Source organism: Cetorhinus maximus, chromosome 9, assembly GCF_964194155.1.
Source record: "Cetorhinus maximus chromosome 9, sCetMax3.hap1.1, whole genome shotgun sequence".
NCBI lineage: Eukaryota > Metazoa > Chordata > Chondrichthyes > Lamniformes > Cetorhinidae > Cetorhinus > Cetorhinus maximus.
Window position 1 is genome coordinate 97,135,966 of NC_135887.1, and position 22,314 is coordinate 97,158,279.

The following is a 22,314-nucleotide window of genomic DNA, read 5'->3' on the forward strand; positions in this document are numbered from 1 at the left end:
TTACATCAGTGTGGATTGATCCATATAATATGAAAGGCAAAAAAGATTAAAGAAATAGGCCTGAATTTTGTGCTTGTCAGGCGCGTGCAATTGATGGGCCCAGAAGCGAAAGCGAAATGTGCTTCCGCTCACGATCGGCCCCCGACCATGATCTTAAGCTGGCTGGCTAATTAATGACCAGCCAGCGCAAAACCTGCCCAGAGAAAGGCTCAGTACTGCCGATGGGGACAGGAAGAAGGCGAGCGCCGACGTCACCACAGGCAAGGGTGAGCGCTTCGAGAGAGCTCCCTGAAGGCAGACAGCTGAAAGGCCTCAGAGAGCTGCAGACCTGCAAATAAGAAAATAAAGCCCAATAATACTGTAAAAAATGTCCCTGCAGCACAATCAAGAACCTGAAAGCAGGCCTCATAAAAACTATAGCCCCCAGATGTATATTTTTTATTTTAAATCCTAACAGAGATTTCATCCCGCCCTTGGATGAGGCTTCACCAGAAATGTAAAGCCTGCCTGGCGGATTGACCCATCCGCCATCCGTAAGGTTGGACGGGCCACAAAAAATTGCAGACAATTGGAACGTTAATGGTCTTAATTGCGCACTTACTGGTCGGCGGGCGCACTTCCGATTTTTGCGTGCGCCCGCTGAACAAAATATCACGCGATGACATCGGGACGCTCGTCTGACATCATTTCACACAATTTCACGCCCATTCGGGTCGATCGCGCGCCCAGCCACAGGACGTAAAATTCTGGCCGTATACTCAATTGCGTTTGATTATGACTAAGGTCTAAAAGAACACACTAGTACAGCAAGCCTGTATCTATAAGACAGTGTGCATCTATGCACATTTGTTTCTTGGTAAGTTTGTGTGTATTTATGATTGTATCAGCAAGTATGCAAATGGAGTTATGTATGTGTGCATATCTATTTGTTATTGTGCATTTTTATAACCATGTGATAGTGTGTATATCTGGATATATTCTTTATTTACGTGCATATGCATTTTTGCATGTGTGGACATCTGGGTGTCTCTATACTAATGTTTGGTGTGTTTTGGTATGTATACCATGGCCATGACTATGATTACCTTCCCGTGAGGGGCTTGCGACATTTCGCTATACAGATGTGAGTTGTTTTACCTGTGTACCTGTGTATGTAATTTGAATTTGATGCGGCATGGGAATTAGACTGTTTTGAACTAAATAGCAAATCATTCTACCAGAAACGTTAAGGCTTAAAAAAAAGGTTGCTGAAAATTATTCATTACATTGCTGTCCTACAGAATATTCCTACAGAATTATCAAATTAGAATATACATACTACATCTCCAGCAGTGGTGAGGCTGTGGTTGTGTCTACAGGGATTGCAGTTGCCTGGCATAATTCCAGTTAGTTCAGTTTGACCTTGTTTGCTTCTTTTCCTTTCAGGTATTTACACAAGAGTCGATTTCTATGTCAATCAACACAAAGTGAAGCACCAGAAAACACCAGCAAAGCTGAAGTCTGAAATAACTGTGTTTAATGAAGTTATTCTGTTCACTGTGTCAGATTCTGTTATTAATCAGTCCATGATTATTACCTCTGTGTATGAAATTTCACTCTCCAAGGGCAGTGCAAGGCATCTCTTAGGTCGTGCCTATGTGGGAAGCAAGAAATCCAAAGAGGATGATCATTGGCTCTCTATGCTGCAGTCTTTAAGGCAACCCGTGTCAAAGTGGCACCCACTCTTAATCTAAGCACACCCTCTGGGATCTGTCTTACGATCACCATTAATTATCTCTTGAAGACAGCAGTAATGTGGCAGCAGATGCCTCAAGCACAGTGAGCACTCTCTCTTTTCCAGCCAATTCAATTCTATTTTGGATAAAATGTATAATTCTGCAAAAGCATACACTGAATTCAGTTGAAATATTCACAAAACTTTGGAAAATATAAAAGGAAAATTATGTATAAAATGGAATCAGAAGATTGATTCAGAATCATAAAATAAAGAACATTTCGTGATTCTACAATCTAGCACCAGGCCTGTTGACTGGGAGTTAGCACGTATGTTTAAATAATAATGGCACGAAGGGAATCCATCATTCCTATTCAACCATTGCTTGATCCACTTTCTTTCTAGGTTATTGGAAGTTTTAGAACTTGCTGGGCCAGCTAGAAAAACTACACAGCTGAGCAGCAGTGAAAAAGCTTCCATTGGCGCTGGTTGATTGACAGCTCAGCAGTTATTAATGTGTCTCCAGTCTTTTCACAACTGTTCTCAATCGAGTTTGAAGAACAACATTTAGTAAATCAGAAATTTGAGTTTAAAACATAAAATGATGTAATTTTACATTTATGAAATCAAATCACAAAACTGAATTTACAGTTTTTAATGCCAAATAGCTAGATTTAAAAAAAACTGTAGGAATCAAATGCGTCACAGTTGAAGAGTACAAGTTCAGAAAGTAGTTGAAATACAATCTCTTACAAAAGTCAGCTATATTCAATTAAAGCAAATACCAGTTAAATATACTTACCTCCAAGAGGTTTCTCCTGGGTTTCAGCAATGGTGTTTTAATTGAACAGAGTTGATGCTTCTTCTAAATTCTGGACTTGAATTTCCATTATTTTCACAGTCCAATGAAGAGACCAGTCAGGCTATTTGCATCTCCTAGTTTACTACATGCATAGGCCATCTGTTTTCTGCATTCTTTGACCAACTTTCATTGTCACTTTAGTGGCCTGTGGCCCATAAAGCACTGCCACACAAATATCATATTTGAGCAAGACTCAAATTAGGGCTGCAGAATGGATCATTAGGAACATAGCAAATAGGAGCAGGAGCCCACCATTCAGCCCCTCGAGCCTGCTCGGACATTGAATTAGATGATGGCTTATTTTCTACCTCAATATCACTTTTGCACACTATTCCCATATCCTTGATGTCTTTAATATGTAGAAACCTATCGATCTCTGTCTTGAAAATACTTAATGACTGAGCCTCCACAGCACTCTTGGATACAAAATTCCAAAGATTCAATACCCTTTGAGTGAAGAAATTCCACCTCATCTCAGTCATAAATCAGTCAGGCCTGCTTCATATTCTGATACTTTGGAAATCATCTTTCATTCTTCTAAACTCCAGAGAATACAGGCCCAGTTTCCTCAATCACTCCTCAGAGGACAATCCCAGCACCCCAGGAATCAGTCTGGTTAACCTTCATTGCATTACTCTATGACAAGTATATCCCTCCCTAGGTAAGGAGATCAAAACTGTACACAATACCCAAAGTGCGGTCTCACCAAGGCTCTATACAATTGCAGCAAGATATCTTTACTCCTATACTCAAATCCTCTTGTGATAAAGGCCAATCTAGCATTTGCCTTCTTAATTGTTTGCTGCACTTGCTTGCTAACTTTCAGTGACTCATGAACAAGGACACCCAGGTCCCTTTGGACATCACCGCTTTCTAATCTCTCACCATTTAAGAAATATTCTGCATTTCTGTTTTTGCTAACAAAGTGGATAATTTCATATTTTCCATGTGGTATTCCATCTGCCATGTTCTTGCCCACTCACTTAGCCGGTCTAAATCCCTTGAAACCTCTCTGTATCCTCTTCACAACTCACATTTGCACCTAGTTTTGAGTCACCAGCAAACTTGAAAATGTTACATTTGGTCCTCACATCCAAATCATTGGGCTAGATTTTCAGCTCGGCGTGTGGGCCCGCACCCGACACGCACAAGCGTGAAATAGCGCGCAATGACGTCAGGCAAGTGTCCCAACATCATCGCACACTCGTGCGATATTTTGGTTGGTGGGCACATGTGGGAGTCGGCAGCGCGCCCGCCGACAATTAAGAGGGTTGTTAAACCCATTAATAAATTAATTAAATCAAATTTTTCAACCTTATGGTTGGCAGGCAGGTGAAAAGGCCAAGCGGCCTTTGCAATTTTGAAGAAACCTCATCCACCGGTGGGATGAGGTTTCCATTGTTAATTAAAAATAAAATAACATTTTTTAAATCTCATTTTTAACATGTCCCTGTTCATGTGACAGACATGAGGGGACATGTTTACCTTAATTTTAAAGTCTTTATTTTGAATGTTGGAAATCTTCAGCTCCCTGAGGCAGCTCTCTGTCTTCAGGGAGCTTTCACTGCACGTTCCCCCATGCCTGTGCTGACTTCTGCGCTTGCCCTCCTCTCCTCCTCCCCATCCAGACAGTGCTGAGTGTTTCAGCGCGTTATTCATGCTGGCTGGCCGTTAATTGACCAGCCAGCATGAAATCGCGGTCAGGGCCTGATTGCAGGCAATGGTCCATTGTACGGCTGCTCCTGGGCCCGCCTGCCCGATGAGGTAAAAATTCTGCCCATTGGTATAAGTTGTGAATAGCTGGGGCCTAAGCACTGATCCTTGTGGTACCCCACTAGTCACAGCCTGCCAACCTGAGAATGACCCATTTATTCTTACTCTGTTTTCTGTCCGTTAACCAATTCTCAACCCATGCCAGTATATTAGCCTCAGTCCTGTGTGGTCTAATTTTGTTTACTAACCTCTTGTGTGGGACTTACCGAAAGCCTTCTTAAAATCCAAATACATCACATCCACTGGTTCCCCCTTGTCTATCCTGCTAGTCACATCCTCAAAAGACTCCAACAGGTTTGTCAAATATGACTTACCTTTAATAAATTCATGTTGACTCTGCCCAATCCTACCATTATTTTCTAAGTGTTCAGTTATCACATCCTTTATAATAGATTCTAGCATTTCCCTGCTACTGATCTCAGATTTACAGGTCTGTAGTTCCCCTTTTCTCACTCCCTCCTTTCTTAAACGGTGGGGTTACATTTGCTACCTTCCAATCTGCAGGAACTTTTTCAGAATCTATAGAATTTTGCAAGACGACCACCAATTCATCTACTATCTCTACAGCCACCTCTTTTAACACTCTGGGATGCAAATCATCAGGTCCAGGAGATATATCAACTTTCAGTTCCATTAATTTCTCCAGTACTACTATTTTACTAACAGTTATTTCTTTCAGTTCATCATTCCTGCTGGTCCCTTTGTCCTCTAGTATTTCTGGGAAATTTTTTGTATCTTCCTCTGTGAAGACAGACACAAAGTACTTGTTTAGTTTCTTTGTCATTTCCTTATTCCCCATTATAAATTTTCCTGTCTCAGCCTGTAATGGGCCCACATTTGTCTCTGCTAATCTTTTCCTTTTTACATACCTATAGAAGATTTTACAAGCTTTTTTTATGGTTCTCACTAGTTAACTCTCATATTATATTTACTCTTTCTTTATCAGTTGATTGGTTGAATTCTAAAAGTCTCCCAATCCTCAGGCTTGCTACTTTTTTGGCAACTTTATAAACTTCTTCCTTTGATCTACTACAATCTTTAACTTCTACTGTTAGTCACAGTTGGATCACTTTTCCTGCTGGGTTTTTTTGCCTCTAAGGCATGTAAATTTGCTGTAGACCATGTATTAATTCTTCAAATGCTAGCCATTGCCGAGCCATTGTCATACCTTTTAATGTAGTTTCGCAATCTACCACAGCCAACTTGTCCCTCATACCTTTGTAGTTTCTTTGTTTAGATTTAAGGCCATGGTTTCAGATTGAACTACATCACTTTTAAACTTAAATGTAAAATTCCACCATATTATGGTCGCTCTTCCCTAAAGACTCCTTTACAATGAGGTTATTAATTAGCCCTTTCTCATTGCACAATACTAGATCTAAATGACCCATTCCCTGGTTGGTTCCTGAACAAACTGTTCCAGAAACCATATTTTATACAACCCAGGAATTCATCCTCCACAGCATTAGTGCTAATTGGTTTACTCAGCCTATAAATAAATTGAAGTCCCCCATAATTACTATATTACCCTTGTTACATGCACTGTAATTTCTCAATTTATACCATGCCCTATATTACCATTACCGTTTAGTGACCTACAAATAAACCCCACCAATGTTTGCTGCTCCTTGCTGTTTCTTAGCTCCACCCAAACAGATCTTGTTCTGATCTAAGATCCTCACTCACTAATGTACTGGTCCCATCCTTTATTAACAGCACTACCCCACCTCCTTTTCCTACCCTTCCTAAATGTTGAATCCCCTTGAATATTTAGTTTCCAGCCTTGGTCACCCTGCAGTCACATCTCCATAATGGCAATTAGATCATACCTGTTTACTCCTATTTATGGTATCAAGTCATTTACCTTGTTGCAAATGTTGTGTGCATTCATAGTACCTTTGATTTTGCCTTTAATATTTTTCTGTATTTTGACGTTATTTGATGCTGTTTCTGCTGCCTTCCAATTTTGCTTACTACTTTTCTTCCTACTATTACCAGATTTGTTTCTGACCTATCTGATTTCCCTCTTTGGTTCCCATCCCCCTGCCAAGCTAGTTTAAACCCTCCCCAACAGCACTAGCAAATCCTTTGTTGAGGATATTGGTCTCAGCCCTGCTTAGATGTCTGTCCACCTTATACAGGTCCCAGCTGCCACAGGACTGGTCCCAATACCTCAGAAATCTAAAGCCCTCCCTCCTGCACCATCTCTCCAGCCATGCGTTCATTAGCTCTATCTTCCTATTTCTGTACTCACTAGCATGTAGCACTGGGAGTACTCTTGAGATTACTGCCTTTAGAGTCCTGCTATTTAGTTTCTTTCCGAGCTCACCAAAACCTGTTTTCAGAGCCTCATCCATCTTTCTACCTATGTCACTGGTACCAAAACATTTGGCTGTTCATTCCCCCCATAAAAATGTCCTCCAGCTGATCAGTAACATCCTTAACCCTGGCCGAGGAAGGCAACATACCATCCTGGAATCACATCTACAGCAGCTGAAATGCCTGTCTGTCCCCCTAATAATTGAATCCCTACCACTATTGCTCTTCCACTTTTCTTCCTCCCATCTTGTGCAACTGAGCCACTTGTGGTGCCATGGATTTGGCTCTGGTTGCACTCCTCTGAGGAACCATCACCCTCACCAATATTCAAAACATAATCAATTAATAAGCAAGATGGACTCAGGAGACTCCTGCACTACCCGTTTTGCCTTCCAATACCGCCTGGCAGTCACCCATTCCCTTTCCGCCTATACTTTCTTAACCTACAGGGTGACCACCTCCCTAAGCATGCTATCCATGTAGCTATCAGCCTCACGGATGTACAATAGTTAAAACTAGCTACCTAATTAATTAACAAACCGCAGCTGCCTGACCTGCATGGAGCTTGTTTATCGCTGACCAAGACAGAGAAAGTCAATCTCCTTAACACAATTAAATTTAAGAATAAAGAATAATTCCCTCACTCACTCACCAAATTCCCAAGCTCACACTCTGACGAGACTCAGAGGCCAGCTGCTGTCTTTGTGCTTGCTCACTTTGTACGCTTAGCAAAACCACCTCTATTTTTACCAGCTAAATACTACACAGATGAGTTAGCACAGGTGGCTAGAGAAACTAGTTCAAACAAGCTACCTAATTAGGCAGGCAATGGCGTAGTGGTATTGTCACTGGACTAGTAACCCAGAGACCCAGGGGACCTGGGTTCAAATCCGGGTTTGAATTCAATAAAAATCTGGAATTAAAAGTTTAATGATAGCCATGAAGCCAATGTCTCAAGGAAACCATGTACCCTGTACCCATCGTTCAGTCCCTCGAAGATATTCTGCTGCCCACTGTTGCCCTCTGCCCGCCCTGTCAATCCTCCATACTAATACCTTGGGTCTAAAGGAATGAAACCGGGCGGACCACTCAGCATTGACCTAGGCACTGGAAATGACAAATGGCAATCGCAGCCCTGTCAACCCTGCAAAGTCCTCCTTACTAACATCTGGGGGCAAGTGCCAAAATTGGGATAGCTGTCTCACAGACTAGTCAAGCAACAGCTTGACATAGTCATACTCATGGAATCATACCTTACAGATAATGTCCCAGACACCACCATCACCATCCCTGGGCATGCCCTGTCGTACCAGCAGGACAGGCCCAGCAGAGGTGGGGCGCAGTGGTATACCAGTCAGGAGGGAGTTGCCCTGGGAGTCCTCAACATCAACTCTGGTCACCATGAAGTTTCATGGCAACAGATCAAACATGGGCAAGGAAACCACCTGCTGATTACCACGTACTGTCCTCCCTCAGTGATGAATCAGTGCTTCTCCATGTTGAACACCACTTGGAGGAAGCACTGAGGGTGGCAAGGGCGCAGAATGTACTCTGGGTGGGGGACTTCAATGTCCATCACCAAGAGTGGCTCGGTAGAACCACTACTGACCAAGCTGGCTGAGTCCTAAGTGACATAGCTGCGGGTCGTGAGGGAACCAACATGAGGGGAAAACATACTTGAGCCAATTCTCACCAATCTGCCTGCTGCAGAAGCATTTGTCCATGACCGTATCGGTAGGAGTGACCACCGTACACAGTCATTGTGGAGATGAAGTCGCATCTTCATATTGAGGATACCCTCAATTGTGTTGTATGGCACTACCACTGTATGAAATTCGAACAGATCCAGCAACACAAGACTGGGCATTTATGAGGCACTGTGGGCCATCAGTAGCATCAGAATTGTACTCGAATACAATCTGGAACCTCATGGCTCAGAACATCCTCCACTCTACCATTACCATCAAGCCAGGAGATCGGATCAACCCTGGTTAAATGAAGAGTGCAGGAGAGCATGCCAGGAGCAGCACCAGGCATACCTAAAAATGAGGTGTCAATCTGGTGAAGCTACAACACAGGACTACTTGCTTGCCAAACAGCATAAGCAGCAAGTGATAGACTGGGCTAAACGATCCCACAACCAATGGATCAGATCTAAGCTCTGCAGTCCTGCCACATCCAATCGTGAATAGTGATGGACAATTAAACAATTCACTGGAGGAGGAGGATCCACAAATATCCCCATCCTCAATGATGGAGGAGCCCAGCACATCAGTGCAAAAGATAAGGCTGAAGCATTTGCAACAATCTTCAGTCAGAAGTACTAAATGGATGATCCATCCCGGCCTCCTCCGGAGGTCCCCAGCATCACAGGTGCCAATCTTCAGCCAATTGGCTCCACGTGATAAGAAATGTCTGAAGGCACTGACATCTGCAAAGACATCTACCTGGATATGTGGAAAACTGCCCAGGTATGTCCTATACACAAAAAGCAGGGCAAATCCAACCCAGCCAATTACCACCCCATCAGTCTACTCTCGATCATCAGAAAAGTAATGGAAGGGGTCATCAACAGTGTTATCAAGCGGCACTTGCATAGCAATAACCTGCTCACTGATGCCCAGTTTGGGTTCCACCAGGGCCAATCAGCTCCTGACCTCTTTACAGCCGTGGTTCAAACATGGGCATAAGAGCAAAACTCCAGAGGTAAGGTAAGAGTGACTGCCTTTGACGTCAAGGCAGCACTTGACCGAGTGTGGCATCAAGGAGCCCTGGCAAAACTGGAGTCAATGGGAATCGAGGGGAAAACCCTCTGCTGGTTGGAGTTATACCTAGCACAAAGGAAGATGATTGTGGTTGTTGGAGGTCAGTCATCTCAGCTCCAGGACATCACTGCAGGAGTTCCTCAGGGAAGTGTCCTAGGCCCATCTTCTGCTGCTTCATCAATGACCTTCCTTCCTTCATAAGGTCAGAAGTGGGGATGTTCACTGATGATTGCACAATATTCAGCGCTATTCGCGACCCTTCAGATATTGAAGCAGTCCATGTCCAAATGCAGCAAGATCTGGACAATATCCAGGCTTGGGCTGACAAGTGGCATGTAATATTCACACCACACAAGTGCCAGGCAATGACCATCTCCAACAAGAAAGAATCCAACCATCATCCCTTGATGTTCAATGGCATTACCATCACTGAATCCCCCACTATCAACATCCTGGGGGTTATCATTGACCAGAAACTGAACTGGAATAGCCATATAAATACTGTGGCTACAAGAGCAGGTCAGAGACTAGGAATTGTGCGATAAGTAACTCACCTCCTGACTCCCCAAAGCCTGTCCACCATCTACTAAGTACAAGTCAGGAGTGTGATGGAATACTCCCCACTTGCCTGGATGAGTGCAGCTCCCACAACACTCAAGAAGCTGGACACCATCCAGGGCAAAGCAACCCGCTTGATTGGCACCACAACCACAAACATTCACTTCCTCCACCACCAACGCACAGTAGCAGCAGTGTCTACCATCTACAAGATGCACTGCAAGATTTAACCAAGGCGCCTTCCAAACCCACGACCACTACCATCTAGAAGGACAAGGGCACAGATAGATGGGAACACCACCACCTGCAAGTTCCCCTCCAAGTCATTCACCATCCTGACTTGGAGTTATATCGCTGTTCCTTCACTGTCACTGGGTCAAAATCCTGGAACTCCCTTCCTAACAGCACTGTGGGTGTACCTACACCACATGCAGCGGCTCAAAAAGGCAGCTCACCACCACCTTCTCAAGGGCACCTAGGGGTGGGCAATAATGTTGGCCCAGCCAGCGAAGCCTACATCCTGTGAATAATTTTTTTTTAAATTAACTAACAGTAGTTGCTTGTCTTGAAGGCAGCTTGTTTATTCCTGACCAACACTAAGGCAGAGAGTTCCAACACTAAGGCAGAGAATTCCAAAGTCGCAAAACCCTCTGACAGGAAAGTTTTCTCCTCATCTCTGTCCCACAAGGGCGACCCCTAATTAAAACAGTGCCCTCTAGTTCTGGACTCACCCGCAAGAGGAAACATCCTTTCCATGTCCACCTTGTCAAGACCATTCAGGATCTTATATATTTCAATCAAGTCACCCCTCATTCTTCTAAACTCCAGTGGAAACAAGCCCAGTCTGTCCAACTTTTCCTCATAAGACAACCCACTCATTCCAGGTATCAATCTGGTAAACCTCCTTTGAACCACCTCCAATGCATTACATCCTTCCTGAAATCAGCAGACCAAAATTTTTAGGTCAATATGTAGAGGGTTCAACAAGGGACGGTGCATTGCTGGACCTAATTCTGGGGAATGAAGCCGGACAGGTGGCTGAGGTGGTGGTGGGCGAGCATTTTAGTGATAGCAACCACAACATGGTACAGTTTAAGTTTGTTATGGACAAAGAAATCGACAAGTTGCAAAAAAATGTTTTGGATTGGTGGAGAGTGGATTTTAGTAAAATCAGGCAGGATCTGGCCAAGGTAGACTGGGAATAGTTACTTGTGGGGAAATATACAGAGGAACAGTGGGGGGCTGTTCAAAAAGAAAATGGGGAGGGTATAGGCTCAACATGTTCCCTCTAGGGTGATAGGAAGGAGTAACAAGCCCAGAGAATCATGGATGACCAGAGATATTCAGGTTACGATGAGAAGGAAAAGAGAGGCTTTTAGCAGGTACAAGGGAAGCAAATCAGCAGAGGCATTAGTGGAGTACAGACTATGCAGGGTGGAGCTTAATAAAGCAATTAGGAGAACAAAGAGGGGATATGAGAAAGCTCTGGCTGGTAAAAGTAAGGAAAATCCCCAAGATATTCTATAAGTATATCAATGGGAAGAGGATAACCAGGGAAAGAGTAGGGCTCACAAGGGACCAAGGGGGAAATCTATGGGTGGAGCCAGAGGACCTCGCTAGAGTGTTGAATGAATACTTCACATCTGCCTTCACCTGAGAGGATGAAGGTATCAAACTCGGGGAGAGAGACAGCAAGGTTCTTAAACAAACTGATATAAGGAATGACAAGGTATTGGAGGTGTTGGCATGCTTAAAAGTGGACAAATCTCCAGATCCGGATAATTTGTGTCCCAGACTGCTGAGGGAGGCAAGGGAGGAGATCGCAGGGGCTCTGTCCCAAATTTTTAATTCCTCTCTGGCCACGGGGGAGGTGCTAGAGGACTGGAGAACAGCTAATGTGGTTCCGCTATTTAAGAAGGGTTGTAGCGATAAGCCAGAGAACTACAGGCCAGTGAGTCTCACGTCAGTGGTAGGGAAACTATTGGAGAAATTTCTGAAGGAGAGTATCTCCACTTGGAGAGGCAAGGTTTGATCAGGGATAGTCACCATGGCTTTGTCAGAGGGAGGTCATGCCTAACAAATTTGATTGAATTTTTTGAAGAGGTGACCAGGTGTGTAGCTGAGGGTAGTGCAGTTGATGTAGTTTATATGGATTTCAGCAACGCCTTTGACAAGATTCCACATGGGATACTTATAAAGAAGGCAAAGGCACATGGGATACAGGGTAATTTGATAAGGTGGATTCAAAATTGACTTAGTTGTAGGAGGCAGAGGGTGATGACAGAAGGATGCTTTAGTGGCTGGAAGCCAGTGTCCAGTGGCGTACCACAGGGATCTGTGCTCGGTCCCCTATTATTTATCATTTATATAAACGACATAGATGACTATGTGGGGGGTAGGATTAGTAAGTTTGCGGATGACACAAAGATTGGCCGGGTGGTTAACAGTGAGGTTGAGTGTCTTGGGCTACAGGAAGATATAGACGGGATGGTCAAATGGGCAGATAAGTGGCAGATGGAATTTAACCCTGAAAAGTGTGAGGTGATACACTTTGGAAGGAGTAATTTGACAAGGAAGTATTCAATGAACGGTATGGCACTAGGAAGTTCTGAGGAACAAAGGGACCTTGGCGTGTGTGTCCATAGATCTCTGAAGGCGGAGGGGCATGTTAGTGGGGTGGTGAAAAAGGCATATGGACACTTGCCTTTATCAATCGAGGCATAGATTACAAAAGTAAGGAGGTCATGTTGGAGTTGTATAGAACCTTGGTGAGGCCACAGCTGGAGTACTGTGTGCAGTTCTGGTCACCACATTATAGGAAGGATGTGATTGCACTGGAGGGGGTGCAGAGGAGATTCACCAGGATATTGCCTGGGATGAAACATTTAAGTTATGAAGAGAGGTTAGATAGACTTGGGTTGTTTTCGTTGAAGCAGAGAAGACTGAGGGGTGACCTGATTGATGTGTACAAGATTATGAGGGGCATGGACAGGGTGGATAGGGAGCAGCTGTTCCCCATAGTTGAAGGGTCAGTCACAAGGGGACATAAGCTCAAGGAGGTTTACAGGGGATGTGGGGAAAAACTTTTTTACCCAGAGGGTGGTGAAGGTCTGGAATGCAGTGTCTGGGAGGGTGATAGAGGCGGGTTGCCTCACATCGTTTAAAAAGTACCTGGCTGAGCACTTGGCATGTCATAACATTCAAGGCTATGGGCCAAGTGCTGGTAAATGGGATTAGGTAGGTAGGTCAGGTGTTTCTCACATGTCGGTGCAGACTCGATGGGCCGAAGGGCCTCTTCTGCACTGTGATTCTGTGAAAATTGCACACAGTATTCGAGTTGCAGTCTCACCAATGCCCTGTATAACTTTTATGTTCAATCCCTCTTTTAATAAAGGATAGCTTTCCTTTAGCCTTCTTGATTACATGCTGTATCTGCATGTGACTCATGCATGAGAACACCAAGATCACTTTGCACCTTGGAATTCTGCAGTCGTTCTCGGTTTAAGTGGTACTCCGCTTTTTTGTTCTTCGTGCAAAGTGCACAACTTCACATTTTCCCACAATATACTCCATCTGCCAGATTTTTGCCAGCTCACTCAAACTAACTATATCCATCTGCAAACACCTTATATTCCAGGAAGAGTGCAGGAGGGCATGCCAGGAGCAACATCAGGCATGCCTAAAAATGGGTTATCAATCTGGTGAAGCTGCAACACAGGACTATTTGCATGCCAAACAGCATAAGCACCAAGTGATAGGCAAAGCTAAGCGATTCCACAACCACAAGATAAGCTCTGCAGTCCTGCTACATCCAGTCGTGAATGGTAGTGGACAGTTAAACAACTCACTGGAGGAGGAGGCTCCACAAATATCCTCAATGATGGAGGAGCCCAGCACATCAGTGTAAAAAATAAGGCTGAACCATTGCTACAGCCAGATGTGCTGAGCGGGTGATCAATCTTGGGCTCCTCTGGAGGTCCCCAGCACCACAGATGCCAGTCTTCAACCAATCTAATTCACTCTACGTGATATCAAGAAACAGCTGAAGGCACTGGATACTGCAAAAGCTATGGGCTCTGACAATATTCCGGCAATAGTACTGAAGACTTGTGCTCCAGAACTTACCACACCCCTAACTATGCTGTTCCAGTACAGCTACAACACTGGCATCCACTCAGAAATGTGGAAAATTGCCCAGATATGTCCTGTACACAAGAAGCAGGACAAATCCAACCCAGCCAATTACCGCCCCATCAGTCTACTCTTGATCATCAGTAAAGTAATGGAAGAGGTCATCAACAGTGACATCAAGCAGCACTTGCTTAGCAAAAACCTGCTCATTGACGCTCAGTTTGGGTTCCACCAGGGTGACTCAGCTTCTGACCTCATCACAGTCTTGGTTCAAACATGGACAAAAGAGTTCAACTCAAGAGGTGAGGTGAGAGTAACTGCCCTTGACTTCAAGACAGCATTTACAGAATGTGGCATCAAGGAGCCCTAGCAAAACTAGAGTAAATGGGAATCAGGGTGAAAACACTCTGCTTGTTGGAGTCATACCTGGCACAAAGGAAGATGGTTGTGGTTGTTGGAGGTCAGTCATCTCAGTTCCAGGGCATCACTGCAGGAGTTCCTCAGGTTAGTGTCCTCGGTCCATCAATCTTCATCTGCTTCATCAGTGACCTTCCTTCCATCATAATGTCAGAAATGGGGATATTTGCTGATGATTGCACAATGTTCAGCACCATTTGCGACTCCTCAGATACTGAAGCAGTCCATATCCAAATGCAGCAAGGCCTGGGCGATATCCAGGCTTGGGTTGATGAGTGGCAAGTAACATTCGCGCCCACCGAGTGCCAGGCAATGACCATCTCCAACAAGAGAGAATCTAACCATCGCCCCTTGACGTTCAATGGCATTACCATCACTGAATCCCCCACTATCAACATCCTGGCTGTTACCATTGACCAGAAACTGAACTGGACTAGCCATATGAATACTGTGGCTACAAGAGCAGGTCAGAGGCTGGGAATTCTGTGATGAGTAACTCACCTCCTGACTCCCCAAAGCCTGTCCACAAGGCACAAGTCAGGAGTGTGATGGAATGTGCTCCACTTGCTTGGATGAGTGCAGCACCAACAACACTTAAGAAGCTTTACACCATCCAGGACAAAGCAGCCCGCTTGATTGGCACCTGTTTCACAAGCATTCCCTCCCTCCACACTGCACAGTGGTAGCAGCAAGTAGCATCTACAAGGTGCACGGCAGAAACTCACCAAGGCTCCTTTGACAGCACCTTCCAAATCCACGACTGCTACCATCTAGAAGGGCAAGGGCAGCAAGCACATGGGAAAACCACCACCTGGAAGTTCCCCTCCAAGCCACTCACCATTCTGACTTGGAAACATATCACCATTCCTTCACTGTCACTGGGTCCAAATCCTGGAACTCCCTCCCTAAGAGCACTGTGGGTGTACCTACACTACATGGACTGCAGCGGTTCAAGAAGGCAGCTCACCTCCACCTTTTTGAGGGCAATTAGGGATAGGCAATAAATGCTGGCCTAGCCAGTGACACCCACATCCCGTGATTGAATAAAAAAAAGTCTTCTTCACAACTTACTTTCCTACTTATCTTTGTATCATCTGTAAATTTAGCTACCATGCCTTCACTTAACTTATCTAAATCATTGAAATAAATTGTAAAAAGTTGAGACCCCAGCACTGATCCCTGCGAGGCTCCACTGATCACATCATGCCAGACAAAAACCCTTTTCTGCTAACTCTGTGCTTTCTGCCAGCCAGCCAATCTTCTATCCATGCCAATATGTTACCCCTTACAGCATGCACTTTGATGTGCCACCTTATCAAATGCTTTCTGGAAATCCAAGTACAGTACGTCTACAGGTTCCCCTCTATAGTGAAGACAGAAGCAAAATATTTATTCATTTCATCTGCCATTTCCTTATTATCTATTATTAACTCCCCATTCTCACACTCTGGAGGACCAACACTCACTTTACCTACACTTATCCTGTTTAAATACATGTAGAAAGTCTTGCTATCCATTTTTACATTTCTAGCTAGCTTCTTCTCTTACTCTAATTTCTATCTCCTGATAAACATTTTAGTCATTCTCTGCTGCTCTTTATAGTCTGACCAATCATCTGACCTGCCACTCATCTTTGCGCAATTATATGCTTTTTCCTTGAGTTTGATGCTTTCCCTAACTTCTTTAGTTAACCACGGATGGTGGGTCCTCCCTTTAGAATTTTTCTTTATAGTAGGAAAATACTTATTGAGCATTCTGAAATGTCCCCTTAAATGTCTGCCACTGCTTCTTTATTGTTTATCCCCCTAGCCTAGTATCCCAGTTCGCTTCAGCTAGCTCAGCTTTCATGCCCACATAGTTGCCCATATTTAAGTTTAAAATACTAGATTAGACCCATTCTTCTCCCTTTCAAACTGCATGTAAAATTCAATCATATTGTGGTCGTTGCTGCCTAGGGGTGCCTTTACTCTGAGCTCATTAATTAATCCTTTTACATTGCACAATACCAAGTCCAATATAACCTGCTCTCTGGTTGGTTCCAGAATGTGCTGCTCTAAGAAACTATCTCGAAAGCATACTATGAACTCTTCATCCAGGCTACTACTGCCAATCTGATTTTTCCAGTTTATATGTAGATTAAAATCACCAATGATTATTGCTGTCCCTTTATCACAAGCACCCAGTATTTCTTCTTGTATACTTTGTCTTACATTCTGGTTACTGTTAGGGGGCCTGTAGACTACTGCCACTAGTTACTTCTTCTCCCTACTATTCCTCATCTCCACCCAAACCAATTCTACATCCTGATTCCCTGAACCAAGGTCATCTCTAACTATTGCATCTTTGCCATCCTTGATTAACAGTGTTACCCCTCCACCTTTACCTAGCTTCCTATTCTTCCTGAAGGTCATATACCCCTCAATATTCAGGCTCAATCCTTGTCATCTTTCAGCCAGATCTCCGTAATGGCTATCAGATCATATTTATTTACTTAAATGTGTGCTATCAATTTGTTTACTTTGTTATGAATGCTAAGTAAATTCAGATACAGACCCTTTAGTTTTGTCTTTTTGTTATTTTTATGACATCTAGTCTTGATTCTTTGTGCTCTTAGGTTTATTTCCCTCTGTCCCTTCCTGCCATTCTCCAACCCTCATTTCCCTTATTACTATTTTCCTCTCTGACTTTGTCTGCACTCTTTGACATACCACATCTATCCACATTTAACCCCTTTCCCCCACTATTTAGCTTATACCCCTCTCTACTTCCCTATTTATGCAATTCGCAAGAACACTGGTCTCAGTACGGTTCAGGTATAGACCATCCCAAAGGTACAGCCCCCACTTTCCCCAGTACTGGTGCCAGTGCCCACAAACCAGAACCCACTTCTCCCACACCAATCTTTGAGCCACGTATTCACCTCTCTAATTTTATGTACCCTGTGCCAATTTGCATGCTGCTCAGTTAATAATCCAGAGATTATTACCTTTGACATTCTGCTTTTCAATTTAGTGCTTAACTCCTCATACTCTCTATGCAGGACCCCTTTTCTCATTCCACCTATGTCATTGGTACCTACATGAACATGACAACAGGGTCCTGCCCCTCTCACTGCAAGTTGCTCTCCAGCCCCACGCACTTGTCCTGAACCCTGGCACCAGGCAAGCAACACAGCCATCTGGACTCTCGCTCTTTGCTACATAGAACAGTGTCAATCCCGCTCACTATACTGTCCCCTACTACCATTACATTCCTTTTTGTTCCACCCACTTGAATGGCTTCCTGTACTATGGTCAGTTTACTAATCCACCCTGCAGCCCCCGCTCTCATCCAAACAAGCTGAGAGAACCTCAAACCAATTGAACAATTACAAAGGCTCACACTCCTGCACCGCTACTCTCTGGGTCCCCTTATCTGCCACACGCGCAGTCATGCTCTCCTCTCCATGACGACTGACCAAATTAGAAAACTGACTGCTGATACAAAGCATCCAGGTAACTTTCCCCTGCCCTGGTGTGTCGCAGAGTCTGCAGCTCAGCCTCCAGCTCAATGACTCTGAGCCAAAGTTCCTCAAGCCGCAAACACTTACTGCAGATGTGTTTGCCCTGGATCACAATGTTACCCAGGAGCTCCCACATGCTGCAACCTTGACACATCACCTGGCCTCCATCCTTAATGTGTTTTAAATAATTACTTAATTATATTAATCACTTATTTATGTTGCTTTCTTATATATTTTATTAACTTTACCACCAATTTGTGCACTATTTTGAACCTTAGGGATAGAATAGAACTTACCCACTTACTACATACTCACCAAACAGCTAGCTCCTTTCCCTGTAGTAGAGCAAGAACCAATTCCTACAGGGCGAGAAAGGTAGAAAAAGGGAACAAACGCTTCCTTACCTCCCTCTTCAGCAAACTCCACCTTTCACCTAATTCCAAGTCTTCACTTAGTTTCCTCAGCCGCAAACCATTTGCCTTGGCTGCACTAAAGAAACCTGAATTTATAGTAAACTGAACGAGGACTAAAGTAACTACATTCAACCAGTTAGCTAATTAATTACTCAGCTCCTACAGCTGAGAGTGAGTTTACCCTGTCTAAACTGCCAGAAAGAAAGAACTTAGCCTGCTTACACAGCACTTTCCAGTTACTGCTAATTACAGGCTAGGTTAGATTTTAAGAGCAAAATTTAAGAATAAAATGAACACTTAAAACTCACCCCCTCTCACCAAACTCCAAGTCTTCAATCAGTTTCCTCAGCTGCACTCTGTTTGCCTCACCCCCATTCCACTGTTTACAATGGCCATAATTTTGTGCTGCACCAGAGGATGGGTTGGTGGGGAACGTAACATTGGGTGCCATGTCAGCAACACTTTGCCTGTCAATTACCTGCCCCTGTGGGTATTTTGCTCTCAGCAGAAGAGGAGTCAGGTGGTTCGCTCACCCTTGGGCCAATTGAGGACATTAAGTGGCCAATTAACGGTCAATTAAGGGCCACCCCCCCCTCCACCAATGGAATTTTACCTATGGCAGGCTGCGTGGCTGGCCTGAGTTGGGGGGTGTGCTTGTGGTCAGGCACCCTATACCCATTGAACGGTCCCTCGAAGATATTCTGCCACCCTCTGTTTGCCCAATGCCTGCCCTGTCAATCCAGGCTTATCATCCCCTCACAGGGCTATGCACTTCCTGTTCCGGGGGGAGGGATTCCCCATCTGTCAAAGTACGCTCTTTTGCGCATGCGAACGAAAGAGCGCACTGCTCCCTGAGACTAAGTGCTGTCTCAGGGAGATTCGTGACAGGTAAGTAAAGTCTAAGAATAGATAAATAATGAAATTATTAACAATATCACACGAGATGGGACATGTTAATAATAAACACATAAAATTTATTAAATGTTTAAAAAACGGACATGAAACTTCATCCCGCTAGTGGCTGAAGTTTCATGAATAATCTGGAGCCCGCTGGGGCTCCTGGCCTGCCCGCCAGCCTTAAGCCTTTTGAGGAAGAGAGTTCCAAAGACTCACAACCCTCTGAGAGGAAAAATTTTGCCTCATCTCTGCCTTAAATGGGCAACCCCTTATTTTTAAACAGTGACCTCTTTCAGTTACCTCTTTCCTCTACAATACTTAAAATAATGGTTCTGAAGTTTGTTACTGATGCTATCATCTCACTTGCATTCTGTTTCTGCTGCTTGAGCTGTCCACTTTGCATCAATGTAAAACAAAAAGAAAATTCATTCCAGGGCAAGTGTGGGTCCCATGTGATATTAATTTGGATGTCTCAGTCCAGGTTTAATGGTCACAAAAGTGTCACTAAATTAAAATCTCATTTAGAGAGTCCGTGAAAATAGTTTGGGGATAAAAGGGTGTACACTCATGCTGTCTCCTAAGATTCAAGTTAAAGCCTTTTGTTAGGGAAGCATTACTCCACATCAGACCTATGCCATACTTGACGCAGAAATATTGGATGCTGAAGCCAATTGCAAATTTTGGAAAAATATCTAATTCTCCACACAATTGTCCACCACCTTAATGACTGTGAAATGTACTCGGTCTGCTGACACCAACAAAATATATTATTCTAGCTATAAACCACCTTGGGACCAGGGCATTACTTAGATTACCACTGCTCCTCTTGGAGTCTAAATTTGTTTGCATCTCTGTGGTTTTCCATTACTCTTGCCCGAGAAAGTCTGTGAAGATCTCAAATGCGCTAGTGGGGTCAGCTAGCTTGTTTTGCTTTCTGTGTTATTTATAGAGACAATGAAAACAGCAACAGCTCTCCAGAAATAGGTGAACAGATGCACAAATTGGAGGCTGTTCTTGGGACATGAGAGAAAGTGCAGTGGAATTAACAGCTGGAATGTTCCAGAATTGGAAATCTGTCTTTTAAAGCCCAACAAAAACATGCAAAAAGGGTGTCCTGGAATGTGGGGATAGGCCTCTGGTGGAAAGAGCCAAGGAACTGATACATCTAAATAGAGCACAGTACAATAATGGTCAACAATAGACACTTATCAAAAATGAGTTGAACAAACTGCAGAGGCTGAATGGACAAAGTGATGATCCCTATTATAACACATACAAACTGAGCATGCTGCCTGAGAGCCATCTACCAATTAGAATGGCTCTCACAACATTTTTCTTTTCTGAATTGAATGAGGAAACCTACATTTGTCTCAAGATTATGATTTGTCACATCTATAATAAAAGCAAAATACTGCAGATGCTGGAAATCTGAATTTAAAACAGATCTTCACACAGACTCAAACGTTTACTCTGTTTCTCTCTCCACAGATGCTGCCAAAGCTGCTGAGTTTTTTTCCAAGATTTTCTGCCTTTATTTGTCACATCTAACTTATTTGGAATGAGGCTCAATCTTTCTGTCTTAAAAATATAAAATAAATTTTAGATGGATCTTATAGGCAAGATGAGCTCAGGGAGGGCATGAGGAGTGATGGAAAGGAAACAAGAATGCAATGCAATTACAGTGCTGGGGCAAGGGGTGAACCTGGGAGAGTTTTAGCTCTGTGGGCAAGGTGGGGGTGGGCAGGGGACAGGGAGGTGTGAGAAGCAGGTGAGATAGCTGAACAGATGATCTTAACATTAGTGACAAATAAATCCTTGATATCCTCACGTTTGTTGTTGACAATGAAGGTGTTGGGGTTTAATGAGATGGTTGATAATGGAGAACAGAAGCCACAGTTATTTTTGCTCTCTAGGCCGATCCTGAAGGAGTGGGCAGTTTTGACAGAGAAGGGTGGGGACTACTTGATGTGTGATTGATGACTGGACCAGTTGTTTGACAAACATGCTCATGTCAGTGCCCCTTGGACTTGAGGGAGAAAAGCTGGAGGCCATATAATTTCTGCTTTTTCCTCAAGTTGAAGGGAAGAATCTCAAAACAACAATTTCAGTAAGGATACAAACAAAAAGCTAAAAGCTACTGCGGATGCAGGAAATCCAAAACAAAAACAGAATTACCTGGAAAAACTCAGCAGGTCTGGCAGCATCGGTGGAGAAGAAATCAGTTGAAGTTTCGAGTCCTCACGACCCTTCGGCAGAACTGAAGTATAGTTAGGAGAGAGGTGAAATATAAGCTGGTCTAAGGTGGGGGGCGGGGGGAGAGAGAAGTTGAGGGTGGGGTGGTTGTGGGGATAAGCAAACAGTGATAGGAGAAGATAATCAAAAGATGTCACAGACAAAAGGATCAAAGAGGTGTTGAAGGTGGTGATATTATCTAAGAAAAGTGCTAATTAAGAATGGAAGGCAGGATACTCAAGGTACAGCTCTAGTGGGGGTGGGGTGGAAAGACTAACAAAGTTTTAGTTTTAGATTTAAAAATAATGGAAATAGGTGGGAAAAGAAGAATCTATATAAATTATTGAAAAAAAAGGGGGAGGGGGAAGAAACGGGGTGGGGATGGGGGGAGTGGGAGTTTAAGATCTAAAGTTGTTGAATTCAATATTCAGCCCGGAAGGCTGTAAAGTGCCTAGTCGGAAGATGAGGTGCTGTTCCTCCAGTTTGCATTGGGCTTCACTGGAACAATGCAGCAAGCCAAGGACAGACATGTGGGCAAGAGAACAGGGTGGTGTTTTAAAATGGCAAGCGACAGGGAGGTTTGGGTCTTTCTTGCGGACAGACCGCAGGTGTTCTGCAAAGCAGTCGCCCAGTTTGCGTTTGGTCTCTCCAATGTAGAGGAGACCGCATTGGGAGCAACGAATGCAGTAGACTAAGTTAGGGGAAATGCAAGTGAAATGCTGCTTCACTTG

General features: G+C 43.9%; 1 protein-coding gene across 1 annotated transcript in view; it reads left to right on the forward strand.

Moving 5' to 3' along the window:
* The window catches only part of syt19 (synaptotagmin XIX), a 76,081-nt gene extending 73,722 nt beyond the window's left edge, over positions 1-2,359 (forward strand). Inside the window, exon 8 of the mRNA XM_078549150.1 lies at positions 1,426-2,359. Within this exon, the coding sequence (XP_078405276.1) occupies positions 1,426-1,733 (308 nt within the window). The 3' untranslated portion in view covers positions 1,734-2,359. The remainder of the gene's footprint in view (positions 1-1,425) is intronic.
* The last annotated feature ends 19,955 nt before the right edge of the window (positions 2,360-22,314 follow it).